The sequence below is a fragment of the Saimiri boliviensis genome, chromosome 18, assembly GCF_048565385.1.
Source record: "Saimiri boliviensis isolate mSaiBol1 chromosome 18, mSaiBol1.pri, whole genome shotgun sequence".
NCBI lineage: Eukaryota > Metazoa > Chordata > Mammalia > Primates > Cebidae > Saimiri > Saimiri boliviensis.
In genome coordinates, this window is record NC_133466.1 from 3,928,620 (window position 1) to 3,949,218 (window position 20,599).

The following is a 20,599-nucleotide window of genomic DNA, read 5'->3' on the forward strand; positions in this document are numbered from 1 at the left end:
TAAAGATATATACTCAAATAACGTTTAATTTTACTAATGACTCTCAGGTTATGAAGCATGGAACGGAGGTGACATTGTGAACAAAGTGATCCTAAGGCAAGATGCTGCAAGCCCTCTGCGACGCCGCATAAGGGCTGCTGGAGGGCGCCTCGGCTGTGTGGCAGCGCCAGAGCTGGGAAAGCGCCCACCGTTTAGCCAGCTAGGGAAGGAGACATCCAAAATGGCAGAGACGTCTTTCTGGGGAAGTCTGGAGAAAACTCCACTTCTCCAAGCTCTCGCGGTAGGCCTGACGGCTATCAGGGACACCCACAGACATCCGGGAGTTACCTGTCTCTACGTGACGCTGGGCCTCAGCGGTCACGTTCCGTGTCCACTCTCACGCTCCGCTTCTGCACCTGGTTTCTCTCTTTCTTAGAAGAGAATTAATAATAGTAACATAATCTTAATGTCCTTGACATTTCTGACAAATGTGCAGAGTGATGACACATTAGGTTTTCTCCTTGTCTCGCTACTTGAAAGTCCTGGGCTCCTATCTCCAAGACACATGATTTACCTGACCCTATCACTGACCACCGTTACCTCCCCTGACCTTCCCTGCCCACTGCTTTGTACTCAATGAAAGTCAGAGCATCCAGGCACTCGGGGCCACTGCAGGCCTCCATGCTTTGATTGGCAGTGGACCCCAAGCCCAGACTCTCTTTTCTCTCTGTGTCTGTGTCTTTTATTTCTACAGTTTCTCATCTCTGCACCAGCAGGGAGGGATTCACAGAACCCTGTAGGGCTAGACCCTACAGCAGGGGCACAGAGACTCAGAAAAAGGCACAACTGATGCGATAGGACGCACCCAGGCAGCACAATACCACATGCATCCCCCATCGATGGATGATGGACGTGGTGGGGCTGTCCTGGCCTTCAGAGCCCTGTGCTCTGTACCTATATTTAGAGGAAGTAATTTACAACGGAAGACAGGGTTACAAGGTATAAAAATAGAAATAAAGTATCTTAAAATAGAATAGAAATCGAGTGTCTTTAGAGATTATCAAATCCTGGGCCTTTGTCCAGCAAACGAAGGTCTTCCTCTTGGTCAATCTTGATGGCTCAGTAAACCAGTGGAGACTCTGGCTTCTTCTTCACCATGTCTTTATCTCTGGGACTCATAGCGTATCACGGTGAGACCAGGCCTTGGAGCAGTGCCAGGGATGAGTCACCACCATCCTTACAGATAATTTATAGTTCTTGACCTTTCCTCAGTAGAAGCAGGAACAATTCATCATCAGTCCTACATGACATCCTCACATCTGAAATAAAAACTTCACCACACATTTATGTCTTGGTTAGACATGAGCTGACTATCACCAGGGGCTATATCCACGGGGTTCAGGCCAGGTGGTGGCAGGATGGCCAGAGGGAATACGTGGGTCATGGGAGGAGGGGTCTGTGGGCTGCACCAGCCAGTGCATGACCAGGACAGGGGCAGTGCACAGGCCAAGGGGGCGAAGCTCCAGCAGAGCCCGGGGGCGGGAGGGAGGAAGGGACGTGGTGTCGAGGGACAGGGCTGGCCCAGTCCACTCACTGCAGGGACTCGGGTGCCAATGAACGGGAATCTGCAGTGTCCATGCTACACCAGGCTGAAACCTTGGCAAGGAGTCAGCAGCTTAATTCCAAAGTCACCCGCTGGGAGGAGCAGGACTGCGTTCTAGCCTGGTTGGAGCTGTGCCTGAGTATTGGTAGTTTAAGTAACTGCAGCTTGGCAGATCCGGGGGTAGTTGGAAAGGAGGGTGTGGAATTGTGTGGCATTGAGATCTGTGTAGAATCCTAAACACAGGAAAATCACTTTGTGTGAAGATGCCCATCAAAAGAAACCTTCCTTAATCGTGAAAAATTGTAAGCAACCTAAATCACCAATAATAGAATTACTATTAGTTTCTTCAACTTTTAAGTTCCGGGTACATGGGCAGGATGTGCAGTTTGTCACATAAGTAAGCATGTGTCATAGTGGTTTGCTGCATAGATCAACCCAGCACCCAGGTATTAGGCCCAATTTCCATCAGCTTTTCTTCCTGATGCTCTCCCTCAGCCCACCCCATCCCGCCTCCACAGCCTCCAGTGTGGGTTGCTCCCCACAATGTGTCAATGTGTTCTCATCATTCAGCTCCCACTTATAAGTAAGAACATTTGGTGTTTGTTTTTCTGTTCCTGTGTTAGTTTGCTGAGGATAATGGCTTCTAGCTCCATCCATGTCCCTGCAAAGGATATGATCTCATTCTTTTTAATGGCTGCATATGGTGTAGATGTATGATATTTTCTTTATCCAGTCTATCACTGAGGGGCATTTGAGTTGATTCCATGTCCTTGCTATTGTGAACAGTGCTGCAATGAACATACACATGTATGTACTTTATAAAAGAATGATTTACATTTGAATACATACCCAGTAATGGGATTGCTGGGTCAAATGATATTTCTGCTTCTAGATCTTTGAGGAATCGCCATACTGTCTTCCACAATGGTTGAACTAATTTACATTCCCATCAACAGTGTAAAACATTCCTTTTTCTCTGCAATCTCTCCAGCATCTGTTGTTTCTTGACTTTTTAATAATTGCTATTCTGACTGTCATGAGATGATATCTCATTGTGGTTTTGATTTGCATTTCTCTAATGATCAGTGATGTTGAGCTTTCTTCATATTTGTCGAGCACATGAATGTCTTCTTTTGAGAAATGTCTGTTCATGTCCTTTGCCCACTTTTTAATGCAGTTGTTTTTTTCTCGTAAATTTGTTTACGTTCCCTTAGACTGCATATCAGACCTTTGTCAGATGGATAGATTGCAAAAGCTTTCTTCCATTCTGTAGTGTGTCTGTTTGCTCTGATCATAGTTTCTTTTGCTGTGCAGAAACTCATTAACTAGATCCCATTGTCAGTTTTTGCTTTTGTCGCAATCGTTTTTGGCATTTTCATCATGAAAACTTTGCTGATGCCTGTGTTCTAAATGGTATTGCCTAGATTTTCTTCTAGGGTTTTTATAGTTTTGGGTTTTACATTTAAATCTTTTAGTTTTACACTTAAGTCTTTACATTTAGTCCATCTTGAGTTAATTTTTGTATAAAGTGTAAGGAAGGGGTTCAGTTTCAACTTTCTGCATATGGCTAGCCAGTTCTCCCAACACCATTTATTAGATAGGGAATCTTTTCCCCTTTGCTTCTGTCAAATTTGTCTCTTCGACATTTGATGTGAGTGAGGTCTCACTCCCAGTTCTCAGTTCCTTGGAGGCCACGGTTACGCTTTCTTGGCTTTTGGAGCCATGACGATAGAAGGGCTGCTCTGCCTTGCTGTGCCCCTTGAACAGGAAGGGTGGTGGGAGCTGCAGCAGGTGGCTGTGAGGGGCAGGGAGCGTGGAGAGGAGGGGTGGGGCCAGGTGTGTTCTCCTCCCTCCATGGGCACGTCTGCATCTCACTGGTTTGTACTGAGTGAACCTCTGGGATTTGTTGGGTGGGACAAGGAGGAATCAAAGGGCAGGAACAGGCAGCTTCTCCTAGCAGGTGCTAAAATCTAAGAGATTACAGGCCGCTTACACCACGACTTCAGACCTGTGTTTAACTTCAGGGAAGGCGTGAGGACACAGGTCATGGGGCAAGCGTGTCATGGGGCATGGCCTGCAGAGAAAACCTCAAAGTTAAACACCTGCCTCCGTCTCTTACTCACTGAGTCATCAGCTAGGGAAGGTAGGGGAACTCCTCTCTTTCTCTTGTTTTGGGGAGAGCTAAATCATTACATTTTATCTGGAAGCATACAGTATTTTTCCATTGTAAAAATTAATTATGCTCATCATAGAGCTATTTCAGCAAATAGGAAGTCAGAATCCAAGGAAAAAGACACAACTGATACTTAAGCACTCACTGACACTCACTGGTGTATTTTCTTTTTTTCTGCTTTTTTCTAATGAGTGGTTTGTAAACTTTTGTATCCCGTTCTTTTTAACACTGAAGCATGAAAATACTGCGTGTTATTACAAATTCTGCAGAAATATGCTAATGAAGTTTCCATAATATTTCCTCATGTAGCTAAACTAACATTTAGTTAATAATTCCTCATATTACAATTCTTCTTTATGAACTAAGATTTCTTTTGATGAACATCTTCATGCAAAGTGATTTTTCCCAGGTATAGGATTCTGTCTTTAGAACACCCACCAACATGATCTATAATGCATCTGATCTTTTCTGATCTCCGAAGCTAAGCAGAGTCTGGCCTGGTTAGGACTTAGATGGGAGAACATTTCCCAGTGTAGATTTACTGGGTCTAAGAGCGGACTTTTCCTCAGACTCTTGATACAAAGTATCATGTTAATGTCCGAAAAGGTGACACCAATTTCCACTTCCTGTGTCTGTAGGTATCTGTTTCCTCCAGTGGAAGATGTGTGACCTTATTGGACCCATTGTGAGACCCGCGTGGGTCCAGACTCCCCCTGCCACCTCCAACACACAAGCTGCACCCGTTGGTGAACCACCATGGGGTCTGGGTCTCCGAATGCTGTCAGTTCAGAGCTAATATGCAATGCACTTAGAGTCTCAATACTTTCCTCTTCCCAGTGCAGAGTCACTCTAGTTGTGTTAATTTCTTGGGGTTTGTCTAAAGTCCCACAGACTGAGTGGCTTAAATGGCAGAGGTGGATTCTCGCACAGCTCTGGAGGCCTGGGATCTGAAATCAGGGTGCATGGGAGGATGCACATAGCTTCTATGCACATACTATGTCATTTTATACCAGGGAGTTGAGCATTTATGGATTTTGACATCCTTAGGGGGTCCTGAAACCAGTCCCCCAGTGAGAAGTCAATCACCACCTGTGGAGGTCTGTGCTCCAGACCCTGACTTAATGATGGGTGAATGAATGCACTCTCACACCTATTTCAGTGATTCAAATGGGCTAGAGATGGTCATCAGCTGCTTTCAGAGGACAACTGCCACCAATCGACCAAGACCCCTTGTCCCGTCCTCATATTTTTTCAGTAAAGATTTCATAACAGAGGTTCTAAGTCAACACACTTGTGATAATTAACATGGTTGAAAGAGCGGTTTTTATGAATGATAAAAGCTTTAGGTTCTGGGGCCCAGAGTAAACACTATTAATGGGTAATTCCCCTTCAATTTCCCCCTGAGAAGACCATCAGCACAAAGTTTACCTGAGTAAACAGAGTAGAGACAAAGGGATGTGGGGTAAACAGGATGAACTACGAAGGCCTCTTACCAAGTCTGTCTTTTCCCTAATCTAAGGTAAATGAGCTGGCTGCCTTTAGCCTGTCCCAATAAAGCCGGAAACCGTCAGGCGCAGGTCAATCAGGCCCAAGGTTAGCACAATGGACTTGAGCTGGGCAGCCACAAACTCAATGTCTTCTCCCATCACGGCTGTTAATAAATTGGCAACACAAGGAAGAGCCCCATGTCCAGGCTCAGGCAGGAGCTGCTGCCCTGTGCCCCAAGGGATAGAGGGAGAGGCCCCTCCACTTCTGTGAGAGCCCCCTGGGATGAACACAGTGGCCAATGAGCAAACAACCAGAGGAGCTAAAAGAAAATGAGGCAGGAAGGGCAGAGGGGCAGGCCTGGGGGAAGGCAGCATTCTCTGGCAACCCCCACCCCTGCCCAGGGCTCAGAAGCCTTTATATCTTTTTCTTGGTGTGGAAAAAATTCTACCTTCAGGCTACCATGAGTGGGGTCACCACGTACCTGCGCTTCCCAGGCCAGCTGAATGCCAACCTGTAGAAGCTGGCCATGAACATGGTTCCATTTCCCCGGCTGCACTTCTTCATGCCCAGCTTTGCCCCGCTGACCAGCCAGGGCAGCCAGCAGTACCGGGCCCTGACCGTGGCTGAGCTCACTCAGCAGCTCTTTGATGCTAAGAATATGATGGCCGCCTGTGACCCCTGTCACGGCCGCTACCTAACCGTGGCTGCCATTTTTAGAGGTCGCATGTCCATGAGGGAGGTAGATGAGCAAATGTTCAACATTCAAAATAAGAACAGCAGCTACTTTGCTGAATGGCTCCCTCACAACATGAAAACAGCCGTCTGTGACATCCCACCCCAGGGGCTAAAAATGTCGGCCACCTTTATTGGTAACAACACAGCAATCCAAGAGCTCTTCAACTGCATCTCTGAACAGTTTACAGCTATGTTCAGGTGCAAGGCCTTCCTGCACTGGTACACGGGCGAGGGCATGGATGAGATGGAGTTCACCGAGGCTGAGAGCAACCTGGGAGTCCAGGTTACCATCTGGGGAGGCATGGGGGGGAATTCCAGGAGACCAACTGGGGAGGGAGCCCCATAGACACGGGGGAGTGAGCTACGTTCACATTGTCAGTTTTTGATGGCAGTTCTTGTATATAATTGTTTTTCTTCCCCCCCCCCCCACGTCACCCCTCCCAGAAGGAGTCTCAATTTGTCGTTCAGGCTGGAGGGTGACAGGTTGCTCAGTGGTGCAACCTTGGCTCACTGCAACCTCCACTCCTGGGTTCAAGTGATTCTCTTGACCCAGCCTCTGGAATAGCTGGGATGACAGGCACCTGCCACCACTCCAGGCCAATTTTTGTGTTTTTAGTAGACATAGGGTTTCACCATGTTGGCCAGGCTGGTCTCAAACTCCTCACCTCAAATGATCTGCCTGCTTTGGCCTCCCAAAGTGCTGGGATTATAGGCACGAGCCACTGCACCCGGCCTACAGTTTCATTATTAAAACAATTCCACTGTGAAAGGGAAAAGAACAGAAAAGAAAGAATTGGTTTAGATAAATAAGTGAAAACAGCAGTTCCTTGGCTTTGGCTGCCGTCCGCGTGAGCCCCAGCAGGAGCCACCTTAGCTGGGGCGGAGTTTCCCCCACAGAGGACCTCGAGGGCTTTGCTCATGCCAAATTGGCCATGGAAATGTCCAAGTGGACAATATCCGTGAGAAAAGATGCAGTTTGAAGCCCCAGATCCTCTGGGGGCAGAGGGAAAGAGGAAGGAACGGGCCTTTTATTTCTTGTTCAGACACAGCTGTCTTAACCCAGACTTGGATTTCAAAATAGTGGAAGATTGCTCACATGTCCATTTGAATTTGTGAGGAGAGCAGACAGCACGGGCTTCATCAGCTCCTTCTTATCCCTCTGCAAGGTCACGGCAGCCGCCCCGTGAGCCACTGTTGTCACTCAGCCTATCTCTGGCCCTCTCTATGAATCACTTCTGCAGTGAGTGCTTTGTTTATGCTGCAGGGAGGGCCTCTCACATACAGGTAGGACAGGGATTAAGGTCAGGCTGGAGGAGACTCCCACGGGATAAGAGGGACTTTCTGGATCTCAGATCCCTCAGCCAGGATGACCTCATCGCATGCCATCCCTCTCTATCAGCAAATCCGTCACTGTGGCTTGAGTCTAGGAAACACCTTTTATAAAATCAGTGGAGATTATCATCTTGGAGGGTCTCGGGACCTCCTTGGGCAAATGTTATCTAACGCTCTGTAAGCAAACAGAGCCTGCCCTATAAAACCCAGGGCTCCGACGGCGTCTCATCCCTGGCTCGTGGTCGTCTTTGGAGCAGAGAGGAGGCAACGGCCCCCATGGAGTACAAGGTGATCTGTGCCCTGGTCCTGGTCTCCGTGCTGGCCCTCAGCACCCTGGCCGAGACCCAGTCAGGTAAGGCACACTTCCTGCTCTGCAGGGCACAGCAGGGCGGGCAGCCTCCGCCGAGCCACTGTTCTACATGCATATTTTTGAGCACCTGTTTCGTGCCAGCTGCTGTTCTAGGCCCTTAAAAGTATATCCCATTTTACAGGATCGGCAAAACCAGTGGAGAATTACGCAGGTGGCAGAGCCCCGGGAGGCCTTCGAGAAGCACTGTGAGGAGGCTGCTTCCCTTGGCCGGGGCGTTCTCCGTGTTGGGAAGAATATACAATGCTCCCAAGTGTCATGTTTCAAAGAGGAAGTGTAGGCGTGGGGTCTCAGAATAGTGCTTCGGAGTGTTCAAGCCAACATCTCCCCTAGGGGTGGACCCTCCCAAGGCCCTCCCAGAGAGGCCCAAATGCTCCTCCCAGCAATGGCCAACTGGGAGAGCCTCTCCCATAGGGTCTTGGGCTCCCCTGGGATCCACGCTCTGGGGGTCAAAGCCACCTCTCCCATGGGCGCGTGGCTGGCAGCGCCTACTGCCTGGTGTCGTCCAGGGGACCAGCTGCCCTGGGAGTGGAGGAGGAGGCTGTTCCTGTTTCCTTGGCAAGTGTGTGCATCTCAGCTCCGTTACCTGCAGAATGGAGCCACAGTCTGCCCTAGGCTGGCAGGGCAATGCCGTGTGGCAGTGCCCGTGACTTGTGCTTTGCCAGCGGCAGGGAGCTGAATAATGTGTCCGTTGTTATTAGACACAGTTTCAGGGTGTGGGGCTGGAGAAAGGGCTTTCCACGTTTCCAAAGCAAGGTTTTCCAGAGAGGTCTGAACAGGGGGCGCCCAGCGGTGGTGCCCGGTTTCATTGCCCTCCGGCTACCTCCTGATCAATGCTGTGGGGTACAGGGCCTGAGGGGGGTGCTGGGGGCTGGGGGCTGGAAGAAGAGATGGCATCAGGCAGCCATGGGAAGCCCCCTGAGCCCATGTCAGGGAGCAGGGGAGCCTCAGAATCTGAGAGGGGAAGTAGCCTTTTGTGCAGGATCAAGGGGGCGGGTCCCCATGCTGGCCACCTGCTGGGCCCATCTGCATCCGCCCTGCCCCCAGCTGTGCCCCCAGCCCTGCCCCCACCCCCGCCCCCAGCTGTGCCCCCAGCCCTGCCCCCTGTGCTGTGGAATGGCAGAGGCCGAGGCAAACTCTCCTACCCCTCCCCCTCACGCCCTCTGGCCCAAGGCTTAGAGCTTCTTAATGAGTCACTCAGGTCCATGATCCTGTTACAACAGAAATCTAGAATATTGTGTACAATTTAGTGCATGCACGTGTGGAAATCGTTTCCATTTATTTCCATCACACGACAAAGTGGGTGGGTAAGACAGAGCGTGTGGGAGGCAGAAGGCCGGGGCTAGAAATCCTTCCTGTGGAGGAGCTGCCTCCGGGGTGCTGGTCCGCCACCCACAGCACCTCTCTGGACCCCCATAACCTCCTCGGGGTGGGCGACGATCACTTTCGCCTCATGATGAAGCCAAACCTCAGCAGGGCAAGGTCCCCACAGAAGCCACTGGGCAGTGGGAGGTGGACCTGGATCCTTCCCAGCAAGCCAGGAACACCTTTTCCAAAGAGAGCATGGGGCAGCTGCAGATGCCAAAGCAGACGAGAGAGCAGCCTCGCCTGGCCTCCCCTGCGGCGTCCTCACCTCAGTCCGTGTGGCCAGACTGAGCTCCCCCCCTCCTACGCCCCAAGACAGGTACAGGGACAGAGATAGGGACAGGGACAGGGAGGGTGTTCTGGGCTCCTCTTTCATCCCTGCTGCAGGCTGTCAACCACCAGATCCCAACGGGTTGCTTTCTGAGACCTTTGACTCCACGGAGCTCAGAGCCTGAAGTTGTGTTAGAATCTCTTGCATAAGATGCCTCGATGGCCCCCGGCAGGCCAAGCCCGTCCACATGTCTTCCCCTCTGGACTCCCTTCCTCACTGCCCTGCTTCAAGCTGTTTAACAGCTCACAGTCCTTGTGGTCTGCTCCTCCCAGACCACCACCCCCATCCTCTCACCCTACCTGCCATGGGCTTCCAGCTCCTGATCACGCCTCGTTCTCTCCAATGGCCTCTGCACATGAGGCTCTGTCTCCACCTGGCGAACCTCCTCCTGCAGGGAGCTCCCCCTGCTTTGTTCAGCCTGGTTGTTATTGGCCCCTCCTGGGAGCGCACCCCCCTCCCCACCGCCGCCGTAGTTACCCTGGGCACCCTGGGATGAGGGCCTTGCGTTCTCTCTCACATTTTCTTGGCTTTCTCCTCCATCAGATCCTTAGACTTTATTTTATTTTATTTTTGAGATGGAGTCTTGCTCTGTTGCTCAGACTAGAGTGCAGTGGCACGATCTTGGCTCACTGCAACCTCCCAGGTTCAAGTGATTCTCCTGCCTCAGCCTCCCAAGTAGCTGGGATTACAGATGTGTGCCACCATGCCCGGCTAATTTTTTATATTTTCAGTAGAGATGGGGTTTTACCATGTTGGCCAGGCTGGTCTTGAACTCCTGATCTCAAGTGATCTACCTGCCTCAGCCTCCCAAAGTGCTGGGATTACAGGCATGAGCCACTGCACCTGGCCCAGATCCTTAGACTTATAACAACTTCTCTGGTTATTTCTGGGTCCCCCTCACCTGGCACAGTGCCTGGCTTTTGCCACGCTAGCTCCTACTCCTCATGCACACAAACGGTGCTCAGTAAATATTGATGTATTGAGTAAAATTTAATAACCATTTGTTGAAATTGAAGAGTGAATAAATAAGTGACCCAGAAAAACGCAAAGTCCACAAACCCGGGGCCCCTTGCGTTTTCCCTGAGTGGAATGTTTGCACACCAGGAGGTGAGGACCAGGTTTTCCGCTCGTGTCTTGAGGGTTTTATATCTGCCTCACCCGACGGTTGCTGATGTCATTGAGAAGGAAGCTGGACCGGCGTGTGCACGATAACATCAAGGAACTCAGCCCACAACTTACCTTTGCTTCTTACCTGTTCGCTTTTAGAGACGTGTGTGATGGCCCCCCGTGAAAGAAAGAATTGTGGTTTTCCTGGTGTCACCGCCTCCCAGTGTACAAGTAGGGGCTGCTGTTTTGATGACACCATCCCTGGCTTCCCCTGGTGCTTCACTCCTAAGACCATCGATGTCCCTCCAGAAGGTACGGCCTTTTTACACCACGCTGGGCTCTGAAGATTTAGAATTAGTTAGAAAAACCACGTGAGACCACAGAGGCTCTGATCAGCATCACCAGCTGCACCTTTACCTGGAGTCACCGCGGCAGGTGGTGGCTCAGTGGGGTAGCCTGAGTCAGGCTGCATTCAGGTCCGGGGATAGAAAGGCAGGGCTGAGGGGCTGGGGAAGGGACCTGACTTTCCCCGGCTTCTCTTCACATCTCTAACTAAAAGCCCGTGAAGAGCCACTGTTGGTTACGCTTTCCAGCTTGCCTGGGATAGAGGGGGAAGGCATGACAAAATCTGAAGACAGTTCATGTGTTCTTTTTTGAGGGGATGGAGTCTCACTCTGTTGCCCTGGGGCTGGAGTGCAGTGGTGTGATCTCAGCTCACCGTAACCTCCACCTCCTGAGTTCAAGTGATTCTCCTGTCTCGGCCTCCTGAGTAGCCGGGCTAACAGGCATGTGTCACTGTGCCCGGCTATTTTTTGTTTTTGTTTTTTTTTTTTTTTTGCATTTTTACTAGAGACGGGGTTTCACCATATTGGCCAGGCTGGTCTTGAACTCCTGACCTCATGTGATCCACCAGGCTCAGCCTCCAAGAGAGCTGGGATTACAGGCATGAGCCACCGTACCTGGCTGACAATTCATGTTTTCTAAAGAATGTGCCTGTTGGTACTTTTAACTAAAAACTGTAATCATTTAAATGTGAAAGAAAATATTTATCCTCACTAAAGCATCTCTTCCTCCCTCCCCCTCACCCCCGTAGATGAGTGTGAATTTTAGACATTTCTGCAGAGATCTGCCTGCATCCTGATGCGGTGGTTAGTCCCAGAGCTTGGCTGCCACCTCCACGGGACACCTCAGACACGCTCCTGAAGCCGTGCCTCGATTCTCAACACAGATTGACTACTCTGACTTTGACTACTCAAAATGGGCCTGAAAATTAAAAGAGATTGATGTTATTCTGTGCTTTTCAATCTTTTAAGAATATGAATGATTTTCCTTTCTTTGAAAGTGAAACGCAGCCTTTCACCCTGGCCTCTCGTGGTGGATTATGTGTCTTCTGGGCTGCCTGAGCTGGGACAGGCGTGGGTAGCAGAGTGTGGGAAGCGGGGACGGTGGGGCGTGCAGGAGATGCCTGGCTCTTAGCGCTCAGGGCTGATGCCTGAGGACCAGATCTCAGGCTCCTTCTGTGAAAGCGCAGAGTCCTCCAGAAACAAGTCCGAGCCACACTCATGTCTCCGACTCTCCTGGCATTTCTTAATTACTCACCAAGATGCCCCAGTGCCAAGTGACACAAATTACCTTTCCATGTATTTGTGTTCCCAAATAGAAATTGGCGTAGGAGATGAAACCTGGAGCAGAGTGTCTGAGAGCATGGGTAATGAAAATTAAAGAGGGCGGCGTGGGCCGACCCCTCCCCATCCCCAAAATAGCACTTTATCCCCGCTGGCCCCTCTGCGCCTCGGAGAGGGTTGGGAGAGGGTGCCCCTTGACCTGGTCATCCTTGCTGCAGGACCTCAGCTCAGCAAGCCCCAAGCCACCTGCACCCTGGCTTCCTCCTCCTCCCACTTGTCCCTGTATCTGGTGCTCTTGTGCTGGGCACAGATGGCACAATTATACTGGGGATGGGGTCCTGGGAGCTCTGGAAAGCCCCTACTCTCTGCAGCCAGCTGGTTCCAGGGAGGAAGAGGGAGGTGCAGAGCTGAGCAGGGCCAGCTCTTTCCACATGAACCAGTCCGGTACATCACTCCCAAACCCTTGGCCGCTTGGGTAAGCAGGTAAAGTGGCCGAGAAGCCAGGAGGCACCCATCATGAAGAACCGCCAGGAAGCGCAGCCTTTCACCCTGGCCTCGAACCACGGGTGGAACAGGAAGCCCCCTGCCCCCTGCACACAACAGCATATACATGAGCTGTCACAGTACACCTTGTCACTTACATGTCGGGGACCACAGACACCTCCTCTCACCTCTCAGATGTAAGTGAAGTTTTAGCTTCTCTTTTTCATCTGTGGTATGTCTGATCTTACACTCTCTGTCTGCTAATTACAGGTAAAAATAAGGTAGCTTTATTTAGTCCAATTCCTCTTAAAATTCAGTTTATCTTAATAATTTGCACAGCTTCTGTTGGTCACAGTCTTTGGGGGACACACTGCTCAGTCTCTTACCTCGCTCCACCGCGCCCTGCCCTCTCTGCTTCTGGGTGGAGTGAAGGAGCCCCTGGGTCTGCCCACGCCCCTTGGATTCCTGCTGACCCACTGTGGAGCGAGGCTGGGGGTTCTCAGAGTCCAACTGGCATGTGCCCTGTCCATTCTTCCCACGGTTGCCCAGTGCCAGAAAGGTGGGCTTTCTCCTCGACATCTGGTAGTAGACTGTTTCCTGGGTGTCCACAATCCATTCCTTCCCTTCTTTCTTACCTAACTTGCACTCTACAAAGAAAGGGAAAAAAATTCACTTTCCCAGCCCCTCTTTTAGCCAGAAGTGGCTATGCAATTCTATGTGGCCCATGAGACACAGGGGCATCTATTTGAAGGTTTTGGGAACGAATTTCTTCCATGATGAAAGAAAGTGACTTCTGGCTTTCCAGGCCAGCCCCTGCAGCCTGCCTTTAGGTGTTGTGGAAGGGAGGTGTGATGTGGTGCTGCAGGCAGCCATTCTGTAATAATGAGGTAAGGCCCAAGAGCTAGAGCCTTAATAACCCTGAGCTGCTGATTTGAGCCCCTCACCCACCTCCAGACATCATGTTAAATAAACCTAAGTGTGCTTATGGGTTAAATCACTGATGGTTGGGTTTCCTGTTACATTTCAGTATATTACCAAGGCCCACGTCTTCCCCCTACTATAGAGCAGTGAGCCTATGGCCCAGCCACAATGGCCAGCAACAACTGCTCTCACCAAGGACAGCAGGCAGGGCCAGTTAACAAGGTGGCTCACTGCCTTCCTGTGGGTTCCCTGGGCCTTCACCCAGTGGAGCCTGGGCAACAGGGTGAAATGTTTCTACTAAAAATACAAAAATTAGCTGAGTGTGTGGTGCAAGCCTGTGGTCTCAGTTACTAGGGATGCTGAAGTGGAAGGATTGCTTGAACCCAAGAGGTGGAGACTGCAGTGAGCCGAGACTGTGCCACTGCACTCCAGGCTAGGTGACAGAGTGAGACTCTGTCAAAAAAATAAAAAAATAAAAGCCCTTCCACTTCAGATCTGCTCAAGGCAGTTACACATCAGTTTACACTTTTCTTGTAAGCCGCTCCTTGGCCTGCAGGCAGCGCCCTGGGGCTGCCTCTTCCCATGCTTGTCTGTGTGTCTGGGGTCTGTGTGTCCAAACGTCCTCTCCTCATAAGGACACTAGCCAGACCGGACTAGGGCCCACCCTAACAACCCCATTGTAACTTGATAAAAGAAAAACTCCAGCTGAATTAAATGTAAAGGAGTTTAATGGAGCAACGAACGAGTCACACATGGGGCAGCCTCTTGAGTCGGAGCAGCTCACAGACTCCAGCACAGCCACCTGGTGGGAGCAGATTTACGGACAGAGACAGGAAAGCGACGCACACAGAGAAAGGAGGTGAGGTGCAGAAACAGCCGGACTGGCCACAGCTCCAAGTTGGCCTCACTTGAACCTGGTTTAGACCGTTGGCTGCATTTGATTGGTCAAAACTCGGTGACGGGCACAAGTGTGGGCTATGGGTCGGTTTACACCTCCATCTGTTACATTCACAATGTACAGAGAAAACTTTAGGCCAAACTAAAATACATAAGGCGGTGGCTTTAGGCTAAACTTGGCTTCACAATTTTAATCGCCTCTTTAAAGTCCCCTTCTCCAAATACGATTCCATTCTGAGGCGCTGGGGGTTCCGGCTTCAACGCAGAGGAACACAGTTGGGCCACAGCAGTGGTCCCTGTTACCGCAACCAAAGAGCCCTGGCCAAGGCAGGCTGTTACAGAGCGCTGTCATGATTGGTCACCACTGTTTGAGATGAGGCAGTTCTGCTGTGGATGACAGGAAGACAAAGCGGACTTCGTGAAACTGGAGGCGTGTCAGGTGCAGATAGGGGCACGCGTTTGGAAGCATGTTCAAAGCGGACGGTGAAGGAGTGGTACCCTGTGAGTTGTGCTACGTGATGAGAAGGATGCAAACAGCAAGAACATCACTGAGGAGAGAAAAGGACTGGAGGGCCACGTCACAGGGAGCAGATGGTGTACGCTAGGCTGACAACTCTTTCAGCCCTGAATCAGCAGCACACAGTGGCCCCCGCGTGCTTGGCCCCTGAAATGTGCCGTAAACATGGGCTGCTCTGTGGATTGTGCAGGGCTGCAGCTGGGCTCAGGAGCCCTTGCCCAGGGGCTCTTAGACAAAGCAAGACCATGTGTCAGCACGAGGCTCCCTCCACCTCCTGGTCCCTAGCTGAGGTCTGCGACCCTGGTGGAGAAGGTGGAGAGACGGGGAGGGTTCGAGAGTGCCTCATTGCCTGGAATTCCGGTGTGTGGTCCGTCTACCCTCCTGCACCCCTGTGAGTGTTCACCTTCTCTTTCCCTCATTTTCCACTACGTGCTGTCAATCGATTTAATAAGTAGCAGGATTCACACCCTCCTTTGGTCTGCACACCCCTCTGTTCTGCCACAGGCCACAATTGCTTCTAGATAATTTCCCACACAACAGCAGGGTTCTGTTCAGGGCATGTCTTGAACTAAATGTCAGACCAGGAACTAATTCTTGAAGCTAAGTTGTGGCTTAAGTTCATATTTGTAGGGTCATTGGGAAAGATATCGTTAACTTAAGAAAACTCCCTCACCTTTCTTTGCAAGTAGAGGGAGGGGTGGTTTGTTGCAATATTTAATTTTTATGAGTCTGATAGGAAACATCAGCTCATAAGAAAGAGACACACACCTGGCAAATCTCAGTCCTCATAACTTATTAGAAAGAATGGATGGCCATCAGGAAGAAGGGGCTCCTGACTTAATGGTCCAAGAAGACAGAAGACACCCATTGGTAACACAAGAATAAACAGTACTGTTCTTAAAGGATTCCTGACTTGTTCTCAGCTCTTAGCAGTGCCCTGAGCAGGACATGTTTGAGCCAAACAGACTAACTTAGACCAAACCATACATGGTCACACATGCATGAGCTATGAGGGGACTGAGTGAACCTAAAGGCAAGTGCTGGAAGGATTTTCTACACTTCATCTGATCTAGCGTATCAGTGTCGAGAAGTAGGAGGGGCTAAGCTGATTGTATCTTATATGCAAGCTAACAAGTGAGTCTGCCACAGTTTCCTGGTTGCTTCCAGAAGACAGGAGATTCCTGGTTCAAAGATAAATGACTTTATTACTCATGCTACAGCAAACAGCATAAACAAAGGTTACTTGTGTTGGTTCTGTTTTCCTCCAAGACCCCCAAGGGACTGGGACTGGGACTGGCTCAGACAGGCGCCTGCACACGCAGCAGGTTGCCTAATAGGAGAGAAGCCCTGGCCTTAGGATCCAGGGCTCCTAAGGGACAGTCAGCTCCCTTGCTCTTTGCCCCAGAAGGAGGCACCTTATCCACTTTCTCATAAGGACACCACTTTGTGGCAACACAGACATTGTGACACAGATACCCTTGGAGAGAGATCTGGAAGAAAGGACTGTCTTAAATGCCTCCTATGCGTTTCATTGGTGGGGGGATTACACACCACCCCCAACACCGCATAGGTGAGAACAATAGCAGTTTGTGAGTCCCATAGCCTTAGAGCCCAGGGGCTAAGGACACTGTGCCATGTGGGGCCACACAGAGGGTGCATTCAGGAGCAGAGTGAACAAGCAAAGGCTGTGGGAAGCAGGCTTGGTTAGTATCGAGAGGGTGTGGTGGCCAGCGGTTCCTACAGGAGGATGCAATTGACTTGTTTAAATAATTCTGTGGGCTGTCAGAGAACTAAAATCTGCTGTTCACAGATAAGCAGGCACGGTGCCTGCCGCCTTGATAGGGAGGGTTGTTTGGCTAGGGGACCTTATCCGTGGGAGCAGAGGTGGGAGGGGAACTGTTGGTGAGGCTGCTCGAGGCCCTCTCCATTTTACCAGATGCCAAGGAAGCACTTAATACGGGGCCTTAATTTTAGGTTTTACACCCTGAGGATAGTTTCTTATTCACAGGATGCGCACAAATGTCCCAACAACAGATATACTAAATATCTTATTTTCAGGACAAGATTATAGAGTGAGGAAAAAGGGTTAAGGCTCATTTCTGTAGTGTTTCATCAAGAAAAATAGAATACAAATATTTCCTTCCATTGTTATTTTTACATTTTATTTTTAGACAGCTTAAGACTATAATATAAGAGTGTGTAGAAATAAATCACAAATGTCTATTCCCCAAACTCCTGGGATGTCTGTCATCCATTTCTCTACTTGACTGCGCTCATTCAGTCTACCACGTGCCAGAACGAGGGTGGGTCCTGGGGTTGCAGACAAATGAGGCGTGCGCTTGACCCGATCTCATCCTACGTTTGCGTGCTGTGTTATTCGGGCAAATTATTTTGCCTATGTGATGACAAAATGAGGAAGATCATTTTAGGCCTCCTTTGGATTGATGTAATGATTAAAAAAAGTAAAAATAGCAGAAAGCAAAATTCTTAGAGTGATGCCTGGCACAAGTAAACCTGTACGTTAGCTGTTATCTTTGGTATAATTAATAAAGGACCCAGAAAAGTAAAAAATTCACTCATGGTGTGGCTGTGGCCAAGTGTTATGATTCAGATAGATAAAGGGCGCTGTAGGGAACTGGGTGAAGAGCACCCATCTTTACTCTGGAGGAAATAGAGGGAGACTTCCCGGAGGAAGTGACTCCTGAGTTAAGAGCTGAGGGAAAGATGAGTGTTAACCAGGCAAAGAGGAGGGGAAGGGTACTGTGGTGTGGGGGCACACATGAGCAAAGGCTCCAAGATGAAACGCAGACACACACGTGATAACGCAGGGCCTGACAATAGAAGGAGGTGGTGGCACATGTGGAGTCCAGTTCATTCAGGAAGGGTCTTGCTTTTCATACTCAGGAGTTTGGTCTTTACCCTCCAGGCTGTGAGGAGCCAAGGAGTGACAGAGAAGGGACATAGGTTTTTATTTTACAAAAAGTAAGCAAGAGTTCTTTTTTTTTTTTTTTTTTTTTTTTTTCTGGGTAGGGACAAAACCATTTTCATTTTAGAGTCTAGTTAGGAGATAGTTGTAGTGAACCAAGTGAGAAATCCTGCAGTCTGGACAGGGTTGTAAACTCAAATGAGACCAAGCAGAGGCCATAATTGAACAGATTCGGCCGGGTGGGAACTGGCTGGAGCAACCTGGAGAATTCATGTCCTGTGTTAAGGGGTGCTCATGATTTTAGCCTAAGCATTTAAAAATTTTCTTTAAAGTTCCTTGAAGGGCAGATTTGCAAGTGAGAGCGTCTCTAAACCTTTGTTCACCTGAAAATTGTTTGGAAGGACGTTTTCAGAGTGTAGAATTCTGACTTTCCCCTGGCCACTTACACATGTAAGCCCACTGTCTTCTGGTTCGCATTATCGGAGAAAGTCAATCATTATTGTTATTATGTTCCGCTCAGTGCCGTATGCCTTTGTCTTTGCCCATTTTCTGTTGCTAAGGTGAAACTGGTAATTTGTAAGAAATGAACTTCCTCTCTGACAGTGCTGGAGACTGGGATGTCCAAGGTCGAGAGGCTGCCTTCTTGCTGGTGGGGTCTCAGATGAGTCCCAAGGCAGCCCAGAATATTCCATGGTGAGGGCACTGTGCTCAGGTCAGCTTAATGTGCTAGCTCACGTCTCTCGTCTTATAAAGCTGCCAGGTCCCCTCCCATGATCACCCATGAATCCATCATCCCACGAATCCATTAATTCATGAGTGGATTAATCCATTCATGAGCACAGAATTCTCATGATCTAACATCTCTTAAAGGCCTCACCTCTCCATGCTGCCCCAGTTTGGATGAAGCTTCACCATGAGTTTGGAGGGCACTTTCAAACCATAGCAGTCTTTTTCTCCAGCTGCTTTAAGAGTTTTTAAAGTCATTGGATTTTCAACAGTCGGAGCATGCTGTGCCTTGACGTGGTTTTATTTTGGTGTTTATCTTCCTTGAAGTTCTTTGAGCCTCTAAGATTTGTAGGTTTATACTTCTCATCAACTTCACAAACAATCTAATGAGTATTTACTCAATACTCATTCTTGATTGAGTATTTCTTTAAATGATTTTTTGTCTCCTCTCCTACTGGTACATCAATTACATAAATGTTAGACAGCTTGACATTGTCTCACAGGTCACTGGAATCCTGTTGATTTGTTTAGCCATTTTTACGTCATGCTTTAGTTTGGATAGTTTATCTTGCATTGGCTTCATTCGAGTAAGCTAACCATTCCTCTGCAGTACCTAATGCTATTTAATCTAAAATCTATACAGTGTATTTTTCATTTCAGATGTTGTATTTTTTATTTCTAAAATTTGTACCTGGTTAATTTTTAGTTTCCATGTATCTATTGAAATTCCCTTTTATTCCTTTATTATATTATGTTTTTTCTTTCCATCTCTGAACATTTCATGCCATTTCTAAGTCTGTTTTCTTTCCCTGATTTTTCTAATGATTATCGGCCATGTTTCCTCGTTCTCTCCACACATCTAGTAACTTCTGATTTTGTGTTAGACATTAGGGATGCTATGTTGTGTATTTAGCTTTTACTGTCTTCGTTGACAGTGTTGAAAGCTTTGCTCTGTTGGGTAATGATATTGCTTGACTTTTCCCCCTCAAATTCATATATGAAGCCTTAAATTCCATTACCTAAGAATATGACTACATTTGGAGACAAAGTCTTAAAGGAGATAATCAAGTTAAAATGAGGCTGTCATGGTGGGCCCTGATTCAATCTGACTGATGTCCTTGTACAAAGAGAGGCACCAGGGATGTGCGTGCACAGTGGCAAGGCCATGTGAGATATGGGAAAAGTTGGCCTCAGTGGAAACCAGACTTGCCGACACCCTATCTTGGACTTGTGGCCACCAGAATTGTGAGAAAGTACATTTCTGTTGTTTAAGCCACACAATTTGTGGTATTTTGTTATAGCAACCTGAGCAAACTCATACAAGCAGTTAATTGACTTACAGGTTAACTTGATTCTTGCAAGACTTGTGTTAAAGTTTTGTTAGAACAGGTGCTGAGTAGCTTTCCTCTAGAATGATCAGGCTTCCTTTTATGGCACTACCGTTATGGAATGCCGGAAGTGGTCAGCACCTCTGGCTGCTCAGAGCTCAGAGGATTTCCAGCCCCATGAAGCCTGTACTGGTTGTTCAGTCCAGTCTTCCCCGTGATTGTTCTGTCCCCAGGAGCTGTTTTGCCTGGCTTCGTGGCATGAACAGTATAGTAGTATTTGATGAAAAGCTCAAAGGATCCCCGTTTGTATTTCCGGAGCTCCCTTCTCTTACCCTGACAACCTGCCTGCCTCAGAAGCTTCCGGTTCCGGCCTCTGTCTCCTCAGCCCGGTGGGGCTGCAGTGCTCTTCAGTCTCCCCTCCCTGTGCTGTGGTCTGGAGAGCGTCTCCAAGAAACCACGGGGCTCCCTCCATGTTTCTCTCCTCTCAGAGATCGCTGTCTGGCATTGCCTGCTGCTCCATATCTGTAGACAGTGACTTCATGCAGTTTTAGAGTTCCTTACGGTGGCAAGCTAGCCTGGTGCCAGTGACTCGATAGGCAAAAGCAGAAGTCTGCCTGGGTGATCTCTGTGGTGGTTCCCATTTGTTGACTTTCTATGTGAACTGATGGACAGTATCATCCCCAAAGTATGCAGAAG

The 20,599-nt window shown here is 49.0% G+C and overlaps 1 protein-coding gene and 1 pseudogene across 1 annotated transcript; both read left to right on the forward strand.

Moving 5' to 3' along the window:
• The first annotated feature begins 5,703 nt into the window (after positions 1-5,703).
• LOC101040776 (tubulin beta chain-like) lies at positions 5,704-6,324 on the forward strand (annotated as a pseudogene).
• Positions 6,325-7,252: 928 nt separating this feature from the next.
• TFF1 (trefoil factor 1) lies at positions 7,253-11,769 on the forward strand. The gene is made up of 3 exons (XM_003927583.4): positions 7,253-7,662; positions 10,640-10,792; positions 11,574-11,769. Exons 1-3 carry the CDS (start codon positions 7,587-7,589, stop codon positions 11,588-11,590), a joined length of 246 nt encoding a protein of 81 aa, XP_003927632.2. The 5' UTR covers positions 7,253-7,586; the 3' UTR covers positions 11,591-11,769.
• The last annotated feature ends 8,830 nt before the right edge of the window (positions 11,770-20,599 follow it).